Source organism: Aethalodelphis obliquidens, unplaced genomic scaffold (genome assembly GCF_003676395.1).
Source record: "Aethalodelphis obliquidens isolate GAN/ISIS:26980383/991018 unplaced genomic scaffold, ASM367639v1 scaffold84, whole genome shotgun sequence".
Taxonomy (NCBI): Eukaryota; Metazoa; Chordata; class Mammalia; order Artiodactyla; family Delphinidae; genus Aethalodelphis; species Aethalodelphis obliquidens.
The window spans coordinates 6,750,993-6,774,741 of NW_020838028.1; the positions used below are offsets into that span (position 1 = coordinate 6,750,993).

General features: G+C 35.6%; 1 protein-coding gene across 1 annotated transcript in view; it reads left to right on the plus strand.

Moving 5' to 3' along the window:
• The window catches only part of SLC2A13 (solute carrier family 2 member 13), a 437,595-nt gene that overhangs the window by 100,033 nt on the left and 313,813 nt on the right, over positions 1–23,749 (plus strand). The window contains exon 3 of the mRNA XM_027093554.1: positions 11,059–11,267. Coding sequence (XP_026949355.1) covers positions 11,059–11,267 — 209 coding nt within the window. The remainder of the gene's footprint in view (positions 1–11,058; positions 11,268–23,749) is intronic.

Consider the following 23,749-nt stretch of genomic DNA (forward strand, 5'->3'; position numbering starts at 1 on the left):
ATAATCACACAAAGTAGACCTTAAGACAAGTGGTATTACCAGAGATGAAGAGGACATTTCATAATGATAAAAGAGTCGATTCATCAGAATTAAAAATGATAAAGAATGTATAGTTTACTTCAAAATGCATAAACAAAAATTAATAGATGGTGGTTGTACAACATTGTGAATATGCTTAATGCTGCAGATCTATACACTTAAATATGATTAAAATGGGAAATTTTATTTTGTATACTTTATCACAATTTGAAAATTACAGAACTAAAGGAAGAAATAGACAAATTCCGGCTCATATTGGGAAAATTTTTAACTCTTTTCTTAGCAACTGCTAGGACAACTAGACAAAAAATGTTTGTAGAAAAACTGGAAAACACTCTTAATTGCCTAGGCATAACTGACATTTGTGGATAGCTACACCCAACAGCTGCATCGTACACATTGTTTTTCAAATTCACATCAGACATTCTGTAAAATTGGTCATATCCTGAATCATAAAATAAATGTTAATAAATTTAAAAAATGACTCTTATAGAATATGTCCTCTGACCATAGCAGAATTAAATTAGACATCAATAAAACAGCCAGAAAAGCTTCAAATATTTGGAAATTAAAGCAGCATGTTCTAGGGGCTTCCCTGGTGGCGCAGTGGTTGAGAATCTGCCTGCCGATTCAGGGGACCACGGGTTCGTGCCCCGGTCCGGGAAGATCCCACATGCCGTGGAGCGGATAGGCCTGTGAGTCGTGGCCGCTGGGCCTGCGTGTCCGGAGTCTGTGCTCCGCAACTGGAGAGGCCACATCAGTGAGAGGCCCGTGTAGTGAAAAAAAAAAAAAAAAAACCAGCATGTTCTAAATAACTCATGGATTTAAGGAGACGTCAGAAGGAAAATTAGAAAACAGTTTTGAGTTCAAAGAAAATAAAATATATCAAAATTTGTAGAATGCAGTTTCAACTGTGCTTAGAGCATAATATATAGCTAAAGTGATTTTATTAGAGAAGTCAAATGATCTAAGTTTCATGTTAAGCTAGAAAAATATGAGCATATTAAAACCAAATGAAACAAAAGGTGTTAATAAGGAAGAGAAGTCAATGTAATACAAAGCAGACAAACAATAGAAAAATAATGTTGGTTCTTTGGAATTACTAATAAAATTGGTAAACTGATTATGACTGATTTAAAACGATAAAGCACAAATTATCAATATCAGGAGTAAAAGCACATCATTTCTATGGACATAATAAGGATAGTGAGGGAGTACTTTGAACGACTTTGTGCCAATAAAGTCAACAACTTAGATGGAATGGACACATTGCTTGAAAATCGCAACTCTACTAAAAACCAGCACAAGGTAAAATGGAAAATCTGAATATTCCTATATTTATTTAGTCGAATCATTGCTAGTAACCTACCTGAAAAGCTAACTTCAGGCCCAGATGGTTTCACTGGTGAATTAAGTAAAACATTAGAGAATAAATAGCTCCAAGCTTAAACAAAAGCTTTAAGAAAATAGAGGTAGAAGGAGTACTTCCCAGCTGAGTTTTGAGGCCAGCATAACTAATACTGTGGCTTTTTTTTTTTTTTTTGTGAAATTAGTCATGCTTCATTTAATTGTCCAGTTTTTTTTTAGTACATTCAATAGTGACATAGATTCTCAGTAATTCATAAGTACATGTTAAATACTAAAGTATATCATAACAGACTCCAATACATTTTATGTTAGATATTATACCTAAGGGCTACCCATTCCTATAACAAATTGAATGAGGCTCTTCTTCTTGAAATTGCTGCTGAATACACGTTACTTAATTTTGTTTCTGTCCTTCTGAGACTGTTAAAGACCAGCAGTGACCTGGATGGGCTGCACTTTTGGTAGTAATGGAGATTCCAGTACACTGGGAAAGGCAGTGGTTCGGATTCATGGCTTGTTAGTTCTGGAAGTGGCTTAAGTTGTTACAAGCAAAGAAAATTCTAGACACAGATTGAAAGTACCCTTAAAATATTGTAAAACCAAACCCAATAATATATAAAAGAATAATAAATCCTTTTATATAAACTGACCAAGGCAGTTTTCTCAGAAAAGTCAGTTTGTTTACCATATGAAAATTAATTTGCGCAAGGCACCATGTTGAAATTGGAGGAAAACCTACTAAAGGATCTATCTCAATATATGCAGGAAAACATTTGACAGAATAACCTTTATATATGATAAAACCTTTCTGCAAACTAGAATGGAAGAGCACTTCTTGAATTTAATAAAGGGCATCTACAAAAAAACCTGCAGCCAGCTTTATACTCAATGGGGAAAGCCTGAATGCTTTCCCTTCTGATGGAATTCAAGACAGAGATGTCCGCTATCACCACTTACATTCATTCAGATTCACTGAAAAGGACAAGTAGATTCTAAAATTTTTACAGAAAAGTAAAGGACCTAGAATTGCCAAAACCATCTTGAAGAACAAGTTGGATGATTCACTATCTGATTTCAAGACTTACTATAAAGCTAAAACAATGAGACTGGTAAGGATTGATAAATCGGTAGATCAGAAAGAATGGATGTATCTCAAAAACAAGATTGAAAGAAGCTAGATACAAAGAAGTATGGTCTCTAACATTCCGTATGAAGTTCATCAATATGCAAAATTAACTATGGGGACAGAAATTCGATCAGTGATTGTCTAAGGCAGTGGGGATTGACTGGAAGGGGGTAAGGTATGAGGGAACTTTCTGGGATGATGGAAATGTTCTGTTTCTTGATTGGGATGGTAGTTACAAGGATACACACACACACACACACACACACACACACACACACACTCTCACAGAATGGTACACCTTGGATCTCATTTTATTATATGCAAATTTTGCCTAAAAAAAGTTAATTTCAACCTTATGTTGGCTCTCTCCATTATATTCCTTTTCTGCAATGGTCAGTGATAGTTTAAATGTTTTTTTCTGCCATGACACTTTTTCTAATATCCTCTGTTGAAATAACTTTTCTCCTTACTCTTACACTGTGCCTAAATCTCAGTCATAGCAATTACATAATCCAATTTTGTTCCATGATTACTAGGTATGAGCTCCTTGAAGCAAGGGCATATCTCTTAGTCATTTCTGTATCTCCAAAATCCCAAACATAGAGCTTTGCATATGGAAGATATTCAGAGTTGGAAAGAAAAGGGTATGTATATAGGTATGGTTGTGCACGCATTATTTTCAGCACTCGTACTGTCAGTTTTGTACATCTTAATGCATTTTGCCATGTTGTTTAAAACTATCTAATATCTCTGCAAAATACCACATTATTTATTTAAATAGCATCTAATCTTATTTTATTAAAGCAAGTATATCTTGCTGCTTCTGCTATGACCACAGCACTAAATAACCTCGGCCAAGCCATTTGCCTTATGTACTGATATCAAATTACTTTGAGAGATTTTCCCCTTGTTATGTAGATAGTTAATATTTTCTTTGGCTTATATATATGTTTACATTTATGGCTATGAATTTTTTAACAGTTTACATAGACTCGTTTACTAGGTAACATAAAAATTTCTCATTTGCTGGTGATGTATCACATCACCTTTTTACTTGAAAGAATCCAACTTGACACATTGATTTTTTTTTTTTTATTATGTACCCACAGCTTTGTGTCTCCTGTTTGCTCTCTAACTGCCATCAGATTTTCAAGTGTATCAGTCATTGATGTTAATATTCTACATGGCCCTTAATGGCAGAGGAAAATTAACTTATTAGCCTGAGGTCTCAATTAGGCAGTATTTTCTTTTTTTTTTTTAATTTTTATTGGAGTATAATTCATTTACAATGTGTGTTAGTTTCAGATGTACAGCAAAGGGAATCTGTTGTACAAATACATATATCTGCTCTTTTTTATATTCTTTTCCCATATAAACCATTACAGAGTATTGAGTAGAGTTCCCAGTGTTATACAGTAGGTCCTTATTAGTTATCTATTTTATATATCATAGTGTGTATGTGTCAATCCCAGTCTTCCAATTCATCCCTCCCCCACCCCTTAACCCCCGGTAAGCATAAGTTTATTTTCTACATCTGTAACTCTATTTCGGTTTTGTAGGTAAGTTCATTTGTAGCCTTTCTTAGGCAGTATTTTCTTATTTTAATTTCCTATCTATTGAAATGGATTTGTGAGTGATGAAGAAAAATTTTTAAATATATTATCAAGTAAGTTGTTGTAACTATAGCAGGTAGTTAAATTCAGTGTTATCTTCTTACATTTAAAACTTGCATTAAGGAAGAACATATATAAATCACAATTCATGTTTGATGACTATCGAGTAATTATTTTATCATTGATATTTAAAGGTGGCTGTTTCTTTTGTAAATCCAAGAATAGGGATCTCGGAGTAAATGCATTACTCATGTGATTATTACTTAAAGTTTATGAAAAAACTCAAAATCTGTAGGACTCTTGAACAACGAAGTTGGGTAGCTCTAGATATAGGGCTGTAGGACAGTGTTCTTGGATGTGGTTTGAAGGGATGGGGTTATGCCTTTTTAAGGGGAAACTTAAAAAGTGTATAATGATAGAGATCATTGGAAAGTTGAGCTTGGGGAGATGTTTTTGGATTTACACAGTAATGCACTCTCTCTGGTTAAGTTCATTCATGATGCTTAATTGCTTAATGATTGGCTTAGAGTTTGGTACTTAACTCACATTCAGATGTTTGCTGGGTAAACAGCTGAATAACATCTCAGATGGCAAGTTCAGCCTTAGCTTTCAAAGCAAACACAGTAAATCTTCAAAAAGTAACATTTTCAAAGAATTTACTTACTCTGTTAACCCTTTCTATTTTCAATGAAATGTTTCAGGAAAACAAGGTTTAAAGTTTATTTCGTAGTTATATGTGAAAGAATGCCAATTTGAAACTGTAGAGTTTTAAAGAATAAAGCATAGCATTATGCTTAGTATTTATGATACAGTATTCCTCTAATTGATTTGTGCTCTTAGAATGGGCTAACCATTCTTGATTTCCAAATTAATAGCAAATAGATATAAACAGAATGCAAGCTAGAAGATAGAGGATGGAGGTAAAACTATTGGAATAACAAATACAGATTTGTCATTCGATTTTTTTCAGTTTATTATAAGATAGTATGAGATATTATTAGAGAATATTGCTAAAAATCCTCCCTGTACCCAGGACAGTTTCAGAGATGGTGACTGAGCTCATCTTACTGTTTTGAAAAATATCAAGATTCTCTAGGACTAGAAAAATGTAACATGAGGATTTGGTTTAAAAATGTATACTTTTAACAACACGAGGTCTAGAGACAGGTAAGGAAGTGATTATTGAATTGCACATTAATGCTATCATGGCCTATTAGGAGGATATTTGGCTAAATGACTGCAGTGTCCAAAAAATCTTTACTGTGCTCCTCAGAGTGAAAATGTCTTCCCTTAGTAGAATTCAGCACCTCAAGAGCCATAAAAATAATTTTATACAATTTGTTTTAAATATAATATTTTGTAATACAGTTCCCTTAGCTATGATAGTCTTTCTGTTACAGCTTGACTTTCAAGTAAAACCGTAAATCGTATAGCTCTTGCATTATAAGGCATTGGCAACCTTTTCCCATCATTTGAGAATTTAAGGAGGAAAAAGAATAGAGGGGAGAAGAGAAGTAAACAGAACGTGACGCAGGATACAATTCCTCAATCCAGCACAATTCCTTTTGTGGCGGCCTCTGGAAGGCAGACATTGTTTTTGTTTTTGTTTTTGCGGTATGCGGGCCTCTCACTGCTGTGGCCTCTCCTGTTGCGGAGCACAGGCTCCGGATGCGCAGGCTCCGGATGCGCAGGCTCAGCGGCCATGGCTCACGGGCCCAGCCGCTCCGCAGCATGTGGGATCTTCCCGGACCGGGGCACGAACCTGTGTCCCCTGCATCGGCAGGCGGACTCTCAACCACTGCGCCACCAGGGAAGCCCTGGAAGGCAGACATTGGAAAACAAAGTGTAGACAAAAGCGACTTTAGATCTATCACATCTGTCATATAAAACATTTTAAAAGGATAAAATCCCAAGTCAAAATTTTTTGCCCTCAAACATCTTTTAAACTATCTATTGTGTTATTATCTAAATTTTTCCTATATGAAAAGTTTACCAGTGTATGTTAAAGAAAAATGAAATCAAAATTCATTTTGGCATAGTGTTCAAAGTGAGCACCACAAGTTTACCCTTACAAATGATATTTTCTTTTAACTAATAGTCAGCTGTTTTCATAAAAGCACTCTGGTGTTGAGGGTAAGAGAATGTCCCATTTGCCACGAGTGGGTCCGTGTTGTTAAATCCAGTTTGCAGTTCCCTAGCCCAGTGGGTGCTAAGTGTCAGGTGCTATGCAGGGTTTGGCAAGATTGGGAGGGACTGCACCCAGCAGCCCTTTCCCCTGTTATTGCCACAGGGCTTTACTGCATTTCACAGAGATGTGTGAACAACAGACTTCTAAAGTGGTCCTTAAACATGAGGCTGAGGTAAATTTATGCCCCCTTTTATGAGTTCTGCAGAATAATTATCAAGTAATCATGAAACATTTATTATAGCTTGACTTACAATAAACATTTATTATAGGGAGCCTGGGTTTTAATCCTAGTTCCACCACATGTTAGTTCTGTATCTTCTTTGTGCCTCATTTCTTTGTCTTTAAAGTGGTAATAATAATGGTACCTACCTCATAGGGATGTTGTGAAGATTAATGAGTTAAAGTATTTTAATTCTTTTGAACAGTGCTTGGCACATAGTAACTAGTGCTATGTGTTAGCTACTACTTTTGCTGTTCAAGCTGAGTTTGACCTTCAAGTAGATTTTCATGTATTTGGAACATAATCATCACTGCTGTGGAACTACTAGAGATAAGAAACATGTTTATCTGTTGACTATGTTTTCAGATAACCATGTTATCATCAGTTCAGAGAGGGGCAATTATGAACTGCAAAATTCTGTGTCTTAAATGGCCATCTATTCAAAGATACTTGTCTTTTGTTTCATAGGTTAGAGCAATATGATTCCTTTAAAACAAGAATGATTGTAAATTGTTCAGTTCAATGAAGGATTTGTTTGGTTTTGTGTGAGGCACAGGCCATCTGATGGCAGCAGCTCAGCAGGTCTGCTCAGCCACAGTAGGGAGGGCAGGCACCCAGGAATGAGGGATGTTTGGTTTACAGAGTTTCAGTTCCTGACACTGGGAAGGCCTAATCTGAGGTGAAGAAGCCCGGCTTGTCTCCTTTGTTGATAGGTGGCCCAAACACACAATTTGAAAGTATTGCTTACTATTTGAGGTCCCCTCCTTAGTTTTCTGGTAGGCAGGTGCTGGTACTGCTAGTTGTACCAGAAAATAGCTCATTTGTTAACTTCAGTTTAGAAAGTTTTAAAAGGTATCTTTCTGTGAGTGATCATGATGCTAAAGAATATTCTAAAAATTTTTAGAACTCATGAAGGCTTGGCATTTTTGATTGAGTCAACCTCATTTCCCCTTCTGTCAGCTGATGTGCTCTCTGGCCTCCAGAAGGTAAATGATGTTTGCTCTAAGGTGAACCTTGGGTGCTTATTGTTCACTTTCACCCCCTGGAGTTTTAGAACACTTAGATCAGTGGTTCTCAGCCTTGATGGCACCTGGGGAGCTTTTAAGAAAATAGAATTCCCTGAGCTTGAAGCCCAGAGCAATTAGTCAAAATCCCTGGGGTAGGTGGGCCCTGGACACTGGTGTGTTTTAAAAGCCTCCTGGGTGATTCTAATGTGCAGCCAGGGTTTAGAACCCTTGATTTGGCTTATAATTATGAGATCCCCCATGTCAATAGGGGGCTGCTTGTCTGTTTGGGGATTGCCTGCCTGGTTTGTCAATGTACTCTTGTCATTCATCTGGTTCCTGGTTTCCTTGGATTTAGAGGACTCTTGGTAAGTCTAATAGTGCCTTAACTAGTATAGAGTTCCTCCTCTCTTAGTCTCATGTTAAAATTTTCATCAGTATCACAGCAAAGCAAACTCTTACTTATTCTTCTTATTCTCCAGTATGCATATCATTGGAGGAACAGTTTTTCCTCAAGAAACTGGTTACTGCTGCCTACTAAAAGTTTGGGTGGATGATATAGCTGGAATAGAAAAGTTGCATTGAATTAGTTGAGAGGGGAGAAGGTCAGGGAGGTAAAAACATTTTTTGCTGAGCTTTCTCTTTGTGCTTAGGTACCAAAAGAATGATTTCACTTAATTCTCCCAACAGCTCAATGAAATGGACACTGTCATCTGTGCATTAAAATGTTACGTAACTTGATCAGGGTTTTGTGGTTAATGTGTCCAGAGGTGAAGTATGACCCAGGTCTGCTCCTACCCTCTCTCCATCATAAACCAGTTACCTGATCTCTTGTGTATTTGGTCTCTACAAAGCCATGGTAATTTATTTCTATCAAAATATTTTTATCATGAAAGATAATTAAAATATAGTAAAATAAGCTCCTTTGTTTTACTTTTAGAAATCTTAGGATGTAAATGTATAAAACATGTTTTATCTTGACTAGTCTCTGAAAACAGGCTTTAATATATCCTTAAAGTTTGGCAATAGAGTGTGAGTTCCTTTTTCCTACCCTAGTATTAAGGCATTGAATTGTAAATGTCAGACCTAGACTCTTGAGACTTAGAGATTTCAGAAGGCTGGAGGGCTAAAGTAGTCTGTCTTCTACAGCTCGCTTAAAAAAACAGGCTAATATGTATCTTTATATTTTTCTTTTTGTATTTTCCCTTTTCTTCCCTTTTCTTTTTTCTTTTAATTTTTAAAAAATATTATGTTCTGGGATTAAATAGTGAGTAGTAAAGTGCAAAGTATTATGTGAGCATCTTCGGGTCTAAAAATGATTCAGTTTCTGTATTCATTTCAGTGCTTCTTTGAAGTATTCAGTGCACCCCTTTAATCTTAATTCATCACTAAGGGGGTTTGGAAAACGGAAGGAAAGATCAAGAAAGGTATAGAGAAATGAAAAGTAAAGGCTTTCATCTTTAGTACTTTTCTTATTTATTTCCTAATCCAATATATTTGGTTTCTACCTTTTTATTGCTTTTCTTTTAAATAATTGGCAATGTAGGATAACCTTTTTTCTTAAATTTTTAAAGAGAGAACACACTGAATAGAAATTTCATTCATTTACAGCATTAAAACACACATTAAGATTTGGTTATACAAGTTATCATCTTAAGGGAAAGAGGCCAGAAATATGCATTTGTGTGAGCTGATCTCTCTAGTTCTCATCAGATGAGTCTTCAGAAGAAAAGGTCTGGTCATATCTAGAGTAACAAACAGAAGGAAAGGTCTGGTTATATCTAGAGTAACAAGTAGTTTCATTGGAAAGAATTTCTGTGTAAGTAACTTTGCAGAGCTAATGATCCAGTAGAGTTGCTGCATAAAATTTTACTATGAGTGTGAAACAGTTTTCTGTTTAGTTTATATAGACAGTTTCGATATATATAGCTGTTTTTGTATCATTTCATAAAACATTTACTAAATGCCTACTGTGCAAGATACTTTATAAGGTGCTATGCTGAATATAAAGTTAAATATGCAGTCAAGTGAAATAGGTAAATAATTTATTATAATATAAGGTATAATGACATAAATAGAGGTCAAAAATGTTTTCTAGGTGAGCAGAGGAAGGAGTGACTAAGTATTGGTGTAATTATCAATACTTATGGATTAAAGTATAAAACATGTCTAATAAGATTTCCTTTAATATTGTAGGCCAAGTGATTCATTTAGTCATTCATAAACACTTTATTCACTTTCTAAATCTTAGTTAATTTTTCTGAGTGTATTTGTAGCTACTGTTTGAGTAGGAGGTACTCTTAACATCCATGTAGCAATTGTGTTTTTGTTTTTCTACTTTTTTTGGAAGTAAAATGAAATTGCCTGGAAAATAATAGACTTACTCACAAGATATGTGTCTTCAGGACTGCTATACTTTTGGTTTAGCATGGCTTAAAAGTTAGAACAGCTTTGAAAAGTGTATTGAGTCTTGATTTATGAATGCCAGTGAGTATGGGTTGTTATGTAATCAGGACTGGCCTTCTGAGCTCTACCACCATAAATCTACCATGGAAAATACTCTGGGAACTTGGATCAATAGAAAACATTCAGGTGTCCTAGATTCATAGAAGCCACCAATTTAAAGAGACCTTGAAGTTTATGTAATCTAACTCAGTTTAAAAAGATTGAGGCCTAGAGGTATTAGGAGATTAGTCCAGTGGTCAGAATAATTTGGAAAGATCTTTGATATTGATATATTCATATTGCTATTTTTGTTATTTCTCTGGTAGATTTAAAGTGCTATGCTTATTTGTTATTTAGAATTTTGTCAGTTATTAAGAATAGACATTTGAAGAAGATGACAACTTAAAACATTAGCAGCTTTTTCATATTTCTAGTCATTTTAATAATGATTATTAGCATCTGACTTCCATCTTTTTTCTGCGATCGGCTGCTATGTGCTTTCCTAACTCTCCCTCCACCCCCCCATTTTTTAAGTAAAGTGCTTTTTTGTCTAAAAAAAATGATGCTTGATGGCAAAATGAAATCATAACTAATCATTTACAGAGAAGAAATAACTGTAAAGCAATACATCTGGGCATTTATTTTAATGAAAAGTATATCTTTTAAACAGATATCAGAGAGTTTTGTCTTAGCCCCATTTTTATATTGTAAATTACAGAATTATATTATATTAGTATTAGATAGGATGGTGATTTTGGTGTTTTGCATGTTGTGTTTGGTTCAGAATGCCTATCCAAAATTATCGTGACTTTTGTCCATTCTTTTTCATTGTAATTTGTGCAAGAGATAAAGAAGAATCAGATTTTTCTCATTTTTCAATTTTTCACTACAATATAAAAATATCTTTTCTGGTGACATGCACATATGATGAAAAGAAAATCATTCTAATTTTTACCATTATATGTTATTCCTAGTGTGGTGAACACAAACCTTTTATTCATACTCAATGCTATTAAGACCACATTTTACAACCATGTATTGATTTCTTATTACAGGTACATGCTGGGACTTGCAGCAATTCCAGCAGTTATACAGTTTTTTGGCTTTCTGTTTTTACCTGAAAGCCCTCGATGGCTTATTCAGAAAGGACAGACTCAGAAGGCCCGTAGAATTTTATCTCAGATGCGTGGTAACCAGACCATTGATGAGGAGTATGATAGCATCAAAAACAACATTGAAGAAGAGGAAAAAGAGGTTGGCTCAGGTATGTGGATTTTATACATATATGAATTTTAAAACTACATAATAGTTTTACTTATAAATTATATTCTTTTAGTATTATTTAATGTCTCTAAATGATGAAGTGGGTTAATATGTATAACTAAACCAAAATAAACATATTTTAATTTTAAAAGCAATATAATAATGTTATAAAAGAATGAAGAAAACTCTGCCATAATGCCACTGTCCTCAAATAATTACTATTTTTATTTTTGTAATTTCTTTTATTTTAAGTCAGATATACTTGACATAGTTGTCATTTTGAGTGTGGGGACATTTTTTGAGTATATATTTTATATATAAATATTTAATATATAAATATAAGTATGTATTATTGACCTTCTATATTAAATAAAAGTTCAGTTTGAACTGTTGTCAAAATAAATCACTTTAGTAAAATTAAATACCTTGTTTACATGTGTTACATTGATTTCCATACTAATTTTTAAAGACTAGGAATACCTTCATATACTAGTTATGGAATAATTTTGCATTTCCCTGTTTTCATTAAAATGTTTAATTGTCTAATCACAATTTAACCATGTCAGAAACCAAAAAAAGCATGGTTCTGGTTAATTTATGTTGATGAATTTATTTTCAGAGAAGAAATCACGTAGGGATTTAAAAATTCTCAGGCAAGATCTGTAATCTTGACAGTCTGATTTGGGTAAGCGATTTGCCAGATGGGAATGATGGGAAAAGGTAGACATTTTACAATTCCCTGCTGGATTCACATTCCCCAAAATTGTTTCATTTTCTCTCAACCTTCCTTCTGCCTCTACATTAATTGGTTGTTCAATGGAGATGCTTACTTATATTAGTCAAATTATTTTTCATACCTGAGAAAATGCCAAACACACACACAACCCTTTATTGATATATGTCATACACAAGTCTTGGAAGGTCTGTTCACTCACTCCTACTATCTTTTGGTAGAGCTGAAGAAGCAATAGAAAGAACACTGCAGAAACTGGTCACTGTGGTAGCCACACATGGTTTGACTTACATATACACAGTACATGATAGTTACATACACAGTGTGATCTTATTACCTCCTTGCTCAGACGAAAGCCCCTCAGACAAAAGCCCCTAGATAATTGTGAGCCCACTCTAGGTGAAGGTCATTTTTAGCAAAAAGTTTCTGAGTATATACCATGTGCCTGGCATTGTCAGCATTTCCTGTACTCTGCACATTAGTGCAAGTATTAAAGAGAATTTTGTTTTAACAAAATTAATTCACTTAGTGAGTTCAAGATTGTGTTAATTTTTAAAATACAATTTTAAGTGTCTATTTAAATTACAAATAACTTCTTTCATGCTTCTGTCTAAATTCCTCTCAGCAGCTGCTTGAATGAAATATGAGGTTGTTTCATATTGTAATCAATAACGTAATGTAATTACATGTAATCAGTATACTTGAAACCATGTGCTAATAATGTGTGAGTGGAAATCTTTTCAGAGTATTAGGTTATATTAAATACTACTTAGAACATAAGTTTTTATTAATTTATGTTAAGGATAGAAACAACAACTTAATAAAAAAACACTTCTTGTTTAGGAGTAGGGATACCACTGACTTTACTACAAAGCATTGAACATGTAGCTTCACTTTGACTACTTAAAAAGTTGTGTGACTGGTCTAGCCATGCACTTGTTGACGATGCACGCTGTTTGAGTCTCATGACTATTTGGAATGTGTAACCAAATGGGTTTTTAGAAACTTGAGGTAGGTAGGATTGCAGTTATCTGTGTCTGCTTTAGTTTTTATTAGACGTCTTTGGGAACTAAGTAGGACACTATTTTATGTATACCTATTGGATATAGATAAAATAGTTAGCTATTTACCTATTTCCTCATATTGCTTTATATGCACATTTGGCACAAATCTTTTTAAAAAAATTATATACATAAAATTTATTTGTTATGCATTACATATTGATAGAAAACTTAAAGGCAGATATCACTTCAAAGACAAAGTGGCACAAATCTTAATACCATAATATTATCCACTGAATCCTAATTTGTCTTATGCTTGCGTAAATATTGTAAACTTTGTAACTAATAGGATTAATAATTTTTCCATTTCTGGATTTGTATTATTTGAGTACTGTCATCTTGCTTAATTTTAAAACTAATCTCATGTTCTTTTATAAAGGTAAAGAATTAAGAGCATTATGGCATGAATGCACACAGACAGTTTTGCCGGGGTTATACAAGCACCAGTAATTTGGGGCTTCATTTTTGTGACTGATAAATTTGACCACAGTAAAACGTATTCTGCACAGTATGAATTTTATTGCATCATTTTCATCTCAGTTCAGTTGGAAAATAGAGAGTAGTGCTAGGACTCGTGTTACAAACCAGAAGGTCCTGCCCTCAGTCACTTTACATTTGAAAAGATAGGTTAGTTGGACAACTACGCATGAAGAAACAGCTAACTTTGAAATAACAAAAATGTTCTGGCTCAGAGAACAGTCAGCCATTGTGTTGGAGGGTTAGAGAGTGACTTGTGTTAATCTGTCCATGGATTCTGATGAATTTTGAGCCGTGACTTCAAGCCCAGGAACTCTGAGTAGTGGAGGGTAGTTGCTTGGAGGGACGAACCTTGTCCTAGGCACCATAAAATACTCAGCTATTCCAGGAGGGTAGAAAATGGTTGTTTAATACGACCACCTTTCCTTTTGGCAGAAATGTTTTATCATCAGACGTGGTGGCTTAGTTACCTGCTACCTGTGAGCCAAATACGTCTGATTCCAGATCAGTAAATGATGTCCTTCTCTCAGAGTTTCCAGTGGATTTGTGACTTGTGACTATAGTGGTACTTGGTTATGTGACCCTCCTCTATTTGTAGGATTTTTTCCCTTGATCACTTGAGTTTAAATTTGACCTCTTTGAGGAAAATAGGCATAGCTGCTGAACTATGTATTAATTTTTTTGATGTGTGAAATGTCAGTGTATATGGGACTTATTTACTTCCTGTTTCAAAACATACTTTATGACTTTATGTAGTGAATATGGTGCCTTCTCTGACCAGGTCTGCAGGAGAAGTGAGGCTCATAGGCCATGCTGTGGAACAGGATTGGGTTATAATGGGATTTCATCTCTTCTGCACATGACATAAAAGTCGACCTCTTTAGCATGTGATTTCTCCACTATAGGGGGAAAAAGGCAGTTTACGGGAAAAGAAGCAAACAATTTTCATTTGTGTTCAACACTGTTTATACATCCTGTAGGACTAATAAAGTGAGACTAGAAGAAACGACAGCTTGGTTGGGAAAGCTCTCGGAATTGGGAGACAGGGAAATGAAAGACTTGTCCTGGCTCCATTCCAAACTTGTAATCCTAAAAGGATTTTGGGGGGAGCACTGAACCTCAGTTTTCTATTAGGTTTTTAAGAAAAGAGAACCGGATTATAACAGCTCCACAGTCTGATTTTTTAGTTTTAAAAGTCTGTGAGAAATGCCTGTTTTAAAATTTCTAAATACTGGAACTTCCCAGGTGGTCCAGTGGTAAAGAATACGCTTTCCAATGCAGGGGACGCAGGTTTGATCCCTGGTCGGGGAACTAAGATCTCACATGCCGCAGCGCAGCTAAGCCCGCATGACACAACTACTGAGCCCATGTACCTCACCTAGAGAGCCCCCCGTGTGCTGCAAACTACAGAGCCCATGTGCTCTGGAGGCTGCATGCCACAACTAGAGAGAATCCCACATGCCGCAATGAAGATCCTGCGTGCAACTAAGACCCGACGCAGCCAAAAATAGAAAAAATTAAAAATAATAAAACAAAAATTCTAAATACTATACAAGAGTCTTTCATTCTGAAATACTTATTGAGTGACACTCAATAAATGTGGGGATGTGGCAGTAAGTAGATAGACAAGGTTCTGGCCCACTGGGAAGAGGTACACAACTGATAAATAAAAGAGTAAATAATTACCAGATAACTACAAATTGTGGTAATTGCTTTGAAGGAAACAAACAGGATAATAACATATTTATAGAGGGACTGAAAAGGGGCTACTTTAGGTGGGATGATTAGGAAACGCTTCTCTGAAGAGGTGAGTTTGAATGGTGATAAAGCATCAGCAATGTAGAGAACTAAAGGGAAGATGGTTCTAGGCAGAGGGAACAGCAAATGCAAAATTATACGTATTGTTAAGTTACCAGATTAATTATATATATATATATTTTTATATATATATATATATATAATTTTGATTATATATATACATATACATGTACCAGAGTTTAAAGATATTTCAGTAATAACTAACTATACATCTTTATTTATCCCAGGTTGCCAAGCCAAAGCTTGAAATTAGTAGAGACACAATTACTACTTTAAGAATTAAAGGCACATTTGAGTACAAAATAATATACCATTTCTAACATTTTGTTGCTTATCTCTTACGGTTTATCTTACTAGTTTATTTCATGTTGCATAGGTGTGGAATAGAGTCATGACTTGTATGTACATGCGCACTTAGGCTGCTTCCAAGTCTAGGCTATTGTTAATAATGCTACAGTGAACACAGGGGTGCATTTATCTTTTTGAATTAGTGTTTTGGTTTTCTTCGGGTAAATATCCGGAAGTGAAATTGCTGGGTCATATGGTAGTTCTATTTTTAGGTTTTTAAGGAACCTCCATACTGTTTTTCCACAGTGGCTGCACCAATTTACATGCCCACCAACAGTGTAGAAGTGTTCCCTTTTTTTCCACATCTTCGCCAACATTTGTTATTTGTGGTCTTTTTGATGATAGCCTTTCTGATAGGTGTGAGGTGATACCTCATTGTGGTTTTGCTTTCCATTTTTCTGATGATTAGTGATGTTGAGCATCTTTTCATGTGCCTGTTGGTCATCTCTGTGTCTTCTTTGGAAAAGCATCTATTCATGTCTTTGACCCATGTTTTAATTGGGTTGTTTGTTTTTTGCTATTGAGTTGTATGAGCTGTTTATATTTTGGATATTAATCCCTTATTGGTCATATCATTTGCAAATATTTTCTCTCATTCTGTATGTTGTCTTTTCATTTTTTCGATGGTTTCCTTTGCTGTGCAAAAGCTTTTAGATAGGTCCCATTTGCCTAAGGTGACAGATCCAAAAAACATTGCTTTGATTTATGTCAAAGAGTGTTCTATGCTTTCTTGTAGAAGTCTTATGATTTTCAGTCTTACATTTAAGTCTTTAATCCACTTTGAGTTTATTTTTGTATATGGTTTGAGAAAATGTTCTAATTTTATTCTTTTACATGTAGCTGTCCAGTTTTCCCAGCAGCACTTATTGAAGAGACTGTCTTTTTCTCATTGTGTATTCTTGCCTCCTGTGTCATAGATTGACTGACCATAAATGTGTGAGTTTATTTCTCTCTATTCTGTTCCATTGATCTATGTGTTGGTTTGGGGGCCAGTACCATACTGTTTTGATGACTTTGTAATATAGTCTGAAGTCAGGAAACATGATACCTCCAGCTCTGTTATTTCTCTCAAGATTGTTGTGGCTTCTCAGGGTCTTCGTGTTTCCATACAAATTTTAGAATTACTTCTTTTATTTCTGTGAAGTATGCCACTAGTAGTTTGATAGGGATTGCATTGACTCTGTAGATTGCCTTGGGTAGTATGGCCATTTTAACAATATTAATTCTTCCTATCCATCAACATGGTATATCTTTGCATCAGTTTGTGTCCTCTTCCATTTCTTTCACAGCATTTTATAGTTTTCTGAGTACAGGCATTTTATTTCTGTAGTTAAATTTATTCCCTAGGTATTTTATAGTTTTTGATGTGATGGTAAATGGGATTTTTAAAACATTTCTCTTTCTGATATTTTATTTTTAGTGTATAGAAATGCAACATATTTCTATATATTAAATTTGTATCCTGCTGTATTTAAACTTCACTGTATTAATTGATGAGCTCTAGTGCTTTTTCAGTGGCGGCTTTAGGATTTTCTATGTATAGTACCATGTCATCTGCAAACAGTGACAGTTTTACTTGTTCCTTTCAAATTTGGATTCCTTTTATTTCTTTTTTCTTGTCTGCTGTGACTGGGACTTCCAATTCTATGCTGAATAAAAGTGGTGAGAGAGGGTATTCTTGTCTTCTTCCTGATCTTATAGGAATCCTTTCAAATTTCACTGCTGAGTATGGTGTTAGCTGTGGGTTTTTCATATTTGGTTTTATTATGTTGAGGTATGTTCTCTCTATACCCACTTTGTGGAGAGTTTTTATCATAAACGGATGTTGAATTTTATCACAAGATTTTTCTGCATCTGTTCAGATAATCATATGATTTTTATTCTTCATTTTGTCAATGTGGTTTATCACATTAATTGATTTGTGGGTAGTGAGCCATCTCTGGGATGAATCCCACTTGATCATGGTGTATGATTCTTTTAATGTATTGCTGGATTTGATTTGCTATTATTTTGTTGAGGATTTTTGCATCTATGTTAATCAGTGATAATGGCCTGTAATTGTTTTTCTTGTTTTTGATATTTCTGTCTGTTTTTGGTATCAGGGTGTGCTGGCCTCGTAGAATGAGTTTGGAAGCATTCCTCCCTCTGCAATTTTTGGGAATAGTTCAAGAAGGATACATGTTAACTCTTCTCTAAATGTTTGGTAGAATTCACCTGTGAAGCCATCTGTTTCTGGACTTTTGTTTGTTGAGAGTTTTGATTATTGATTCAATTTCATTACTGGTAATCAGTCTGTTCATATTTTCTATTTCTTTCTGGTTCAGTTTTGGGAGATTGTACATTTCTAGGTGTTTGTCCATTTCTTCTAGATTATTCATTTTATTGGCATATAATTGTTCATATGATCCTTTGTATTTCTGTGGTGTCGGTTATAAGTATTCCTTTTTACATTTCTGATTTAATCAATTTGGGTCCTCTCTCTTTTTTTGTTGGTCAGTTGGCTTAAGGTTTATCAATTTTGTTTATCTTTTAAAAGAACCGGCTCTTCATCTCATTGATCACTTCTGTTGTTTCTTTAGTTTCTATTTTATTTATTTCTACTCTGGTCTTTGATTTCTTTCCTTCTACTAACTTTGGGTTTTGTTTGTTCTTTTTCTAGTTCCTTAGGGGTAAGGTTAGGTTGTTCATTTGAGATTTTTCTCATTTCCTGAGGTTGGCTTGTATCACTATAAACTTCCTTCTTAGAACTGCTTCTCCTACATCCCATAGATTTTGGGTCATTGTGCTTTGTTTTCATTTGTCTCCAGGTTTTTTTTTTTTTTTCTCCTTTGATTTCTTTTTCCATCCCCTCACTTCAGTCTGTGTGTGTCTTAGATCTGAAGTGAGTCCATTGTAGATAGCATATATATGAGTTAGTTTTTGTATCCATTCAGCCACTCTATGTCCTTTCATGGGAGCATGTAGTCTATTTAAATTTAAAGTAATTATTGTTAGATATGTACTTACTGCCTTTTAAAAAAATTGTTTTGGTGTAGTTTTGTAGTTATTTTTTGTTTATTTCCTTTTGTTCTGTGCCCTTGTGATTTGATGACTGTCTTTAGTGTTATGCTTTGATTCCTTTCTCTTTTTTGTTTGTATCTATTACAGGTTTCTGGTTTGTGGTTACCATGAGGTATATTTATAGCAATATATGTATTCATATATATATATATGATTATTTTAAGCTGCTGATTTCTTAATTTCAAATGCTATTTAATAATCCTGCATTTTATTCCCCTTTCCCAGGGTTACTTTTTTTGATGTCATATTTTACATATTTTTGTTTTGTGTATTCCTTAACTACTTATTGCAGATACAGATGATTTTACTAGTTTTGCCTTTTAACCTTTTTACTGACTTTGTACGTGGTTGATTTACTACCTTTCCTGTATTTTTGTCTTTACCAATGAGCTTTTTCTTTTAGTAATTTTCATGTTTCTAGTTGTGGCCTTTTCTTTTATGCTTAGAGAAGTTCCTTGAACGTTCCTTGAACGTGTTTCTCGTAAAGGAGTTATGGTGCTGAACTCTTAGCTTTTGCTTATCTGTAAACCTTTTGATCTCTCCATCAAATCTGAATGAAAGCCTTCCCCGGTAGGTATTCTTTGATATAGGTTTTTCCCTCTCATCACTTTAAATATATTGTGACACTCCCTTCTGGCCTGCAGGGTTTGCAATGAAAAGTCAGCTGATAGCCCTGAGGGTCCCAAGTCTAGTGTCTGTGCACTGATGTGTGGTCCTCGGTCCTAGGCCCTCTGGTGGACATGGCCATGTCCAGGGGTGGCTGTGGGCTCAAGCGGTCTTAAGGCAGCCTTCCTGCTTTTGGGGGGCTGTTTCCCCTTCAGGCTAGTTGCTTGGCCTGAGGCGTCCCAGTATAGGTGCTTATAGCCTAGTGGGCAGGGCCGGGTCCCTAGGCTGATAAGCTAGAGGGAGGGCTTGCTAACACCACTGTCCATGTGGTAGAACAAGCTCCCCAAAATGGATACTGCCAGTGTCTGTGTCCCCAGGGTGAGCTCCAGTTGCCTCCTGCTTCTGGAGATTCTCCAAGATCAGCCTGCATCTGACCCAGGGTCCTTTAAAATTACTGTTTCTGCCATAGGTCTCTGAGGATATGGTGTGTGTGCCCTTTAATAGTTGAGTCTACATTCCACAGCCCTCTGGCTCTCCTGAATGTAAGCCCTACTGGCCTTCCAAGCCAAATTTTCTGGGGGCTTGTTTTCCCAGTGAGGGACCCTCTGCAATTGTAATTATCCTCCCATTTGTGGGTCGCCCACCCGGAGGTGTGGGTCTTGACTATACCTCTGCCTCCCCTATCCATCTTATTGTGGTTTCTTCTTTATATCTTTAGTTGTATAATATTTTTTTCTGGTAGGTTCTGGCCTTTCTCATCAATAGTTGCTCTGTAAATGGTTGTAATTTTGGTGTGCCCGTGAGATGAGGTGAGCTTAGGGTCTTCCTACTCCACCATTATGGACAAGATTTCTTTATTTTTTTTTGTTTTTTTAAATGGAGGTATAATTGACATATAACTTTATATTAGTTTCAGGTGTACAACATAATGATTTGATATATGTACATACTGTGAAATGATCACCACAATAAGTTTACTTAACATCCATCACCACACATAATAAAAAACATTTTTTTCTTAACTTTTTCAATTTCTTATCCAGCACCAGAGAACACGTATTTTTCTAGGGTGGTGTCAAAGGAGAGTGAAGGCCGTTGCTGACATGCTTAGCAGAACCCCTTAGGCAGGGCTCAGGGAAAGTATGAAATAAGGCACCATCTCTGTCACTCTCTTCTGGGCTCTGCAGTGGGGGATTAAGGCAGGATCATTGGAGGGAAAATGTAAACAAAGAAAGCTTTTTCTCCCTAGAGAAATATGCAGATGTTGATGTTAGAACCATTACAGAAAGACCAGGGAAAGTGTTTTGGGAGCGTGGAGTTGTCAGGGCAGCTTCAGTGCAACAACAGATTGATAAAGGGAGCCAGGCAAGGGGGAGACTGAGTCCAGACCTCCGGTGGCAGGGGCAGCCTCCTGCAAATCTGTTCATCTGTTTACAGCACATGGTCATTCTCAGGAATTTAAAACTGTATATGGACTTTCTTTTAAGGAAAAAGCTTTTTTGTGTGTCCTATCTATCTATCTATACACACACACACAAACAGATATATATATATATATATATATATATATATATATATATATATATATATTTTACAGTTAATATTACCTAGGTCACCTAAATCACGGATACTTCCAAAATTGATTTATTTCATGAAAAAGTGTCACTGAGAAAGCTGGCCCTACCCTTTGGGCACTAAAATCTTAATATTTAGGTATATATGAGAAGTAGCAGCCTAGAGGCACTAACTAATGCTTTAAACTGAAATTAGATCCAGGCCTACTGGTTGCTAGTCACTATTGTAGTGCATTCAGGGTTACCTATACAGTATATAATCTTTGCAGAAACACTTACATCAAGAAGATTTACATTGTTTAATTGTATCAACAAATCAACTCAGTAATCTGGGAGAATGTTGGTTCTGTGTTTTCCCTTTGTTGGGTAGTTTAATCTCTAGCCTGGAAAGGAAGAATGCTGTAGGGTAGAAAATTTATTCAAGACCCTCCTGTGAGTTCGTTTTTTAAAACCTGGTTTGATTTACCTCTAGCTCTTCGGGGGTCACATCTATGGTGTACAGGAAAGAACAGCTGCATCTCTCTCTTTTTTCCCTCCAGTAATTTTAAAATTAGGTCATCAAGACTCATATCCTCATAAGTCAGTTTCTTTTCCTGTGAACTGATATTGTCTGTGGTCATTTCAACAAATCATGTTCTGCAGAGAGGTCAGAAAGTGTAGATATATATCATCGATTTTGATAGAAATCCTTACGAAAGTTTCTTTAGAAATCTAATTCCAGCCTAATGACATTGCAGTGGAATGCTCATTGCAGGTGACATCTGCTGCACTTAGAGCAAAGTGTCATTTTTCCTAATATTTCTGGTAGTTTTGCTTATATTTTCTTCGTGTGATAGTACAGTGCTTTCTGACCCAAAGTAATTGCATGTATGCTATTTACTGGGTGAACTTGAAATAGATATTAACAAATTGTTTCTCAGCAAGATGACAACCAATTTTCCACATGTAGGCCAAGAAAACATATCTATATCTATATTCTATATTCTTGACGTTGTCACAAAATTGCCCAAATTGTCAATGTGTGAGGTTGTTATACGTATCTCCTATGGTAAAGGGTAGATTAAAATAAAAGGTCAAGTAAAAAGCTGCTTTAATCTTCTATCCTTGTGTTAAAAAGCTGTAAGCTGAAGGATTGTTAAAACAATATATAATTCTATTGTCTTTTTAAAAAAATTTTGATGTCTGTGTCAGATATTAGTTGTCGCACACGGGATCTTTGTTGCAGCGTGTGGGCTTCTCTCTAGTTGTGGCGTGCGGGTTTTCTCTTCTCTAGTTGTGGCATGTGGGCTCCAGAGCGCATGGACTCTGTAGTTTGTGGCATGCAGCCTCTCTCATTGAGGTGCCCGAGCTCAGTAGGTGTGGTGCACAGGCTTAGTTGCCCCGTGGCATGTGGGACCTTAGTTCCCCAGCCAGGGATTGAATCTGTATCCCCTACATTGGAAGGTGAATTCTTTATCACTGGACCACCAGGGAAGTTCCTCAGATTTTAGTTAAACTTACTTTTTTAGGCATCATGACTTATTTAAAAGAACCTCTATTTAATTCAACATGGCTTTAAATAAAGGTTGCTTTGGATTTTTTAAACTCCAGAGAATTTTTAAAATCATAAGCAGAATTAGAATAGTTCTTAGACAAAGAGATAAGGAATGGCATAGAGAAGATTTTCCACTCGGCAAATCACAGGAGAAGGAAGTACTTTTCACATTACCTGTAGCCTTTCAAGCCATTTTCACTGATTTGTATTGAAAATGCAGATTGTCTTGGGAAGTTGATAGGTAGTACTTGATGGTTCATCCTTCTGCTTTCTTGCTACGATGAACTTAAATCCATATTTCATAAAAAAAAATCCATGCTAGTTTTGACTATGTCAAATTTTTCCTTTTTACTCCTACACATCGTGAAGTTTTTCTGTATTTAATACAAATAGGAGGAGAAAACCCAACAAAGTACATTGCAAAAGGAATATAGTTCTTGAGTTGCTGCTTTAAGGTAGTTCATTTCCAACTTAACACTAAACCCATCATTCAGCACAAGTGATAGTCTGGTTTGTAAATAAAACTCTGGTCTGAAGTTTTTTTCCTTGAGAAAAGACAAGTTGTTGTGCCCTTTAAAGGTTACCTAGTGTGTGGAGAAGGTTAGAGGAATATTCTGAAGAAAACCCAATTATCTCCATCTCAGAGGGGAAGGCACATGAACCACTCTTGAATGTTGGGACTTTTTAGTGATAACAGGGAAGTTCCATTGATGGGCTGTAGAATCACAATATTAATAACCATGTCGTGTGGTATCTGAAGAACCTTACCTATTAACAAATATCAGAAGAGATCTTCTCGAATGTTTCTCAAAGATCGAAGAATTACTCTTAATTTTTTCTATTGTTTTATTTTTTTAAACATCTTTATTGGAGTATAATTGCTTTACAATGGTGTGTTAATTTCTGCTTTATAACAAAGTGAATCAGCTATACATATACATATATCCCCATATCTCCTCCCTCTTGCGTCTACCTCCCACCCTCCCTATCCCACCCCTCTAGGTGGTCACAAGCACCGAGCTGATCTGCTTGTACTGCATGGCTGCTTCTCACTAGCTATCTATTTAACATTTGGTAGTGTATATATGTCCATGCCACTCTCTCACTTCGTCCCAGCTTACCCTTCCCCCACCCTGCGTCCTCAAGTCCATTCTCTACATCTGCATCTTTATTCCTGGCCTGCCACTAGGTTCTTCAGAACCATTTTTTTGCCTTTTTTTTTAGATTCCATATATGTGTGTTAGCATACAATATTGGTTTTTCTTTTTCTGA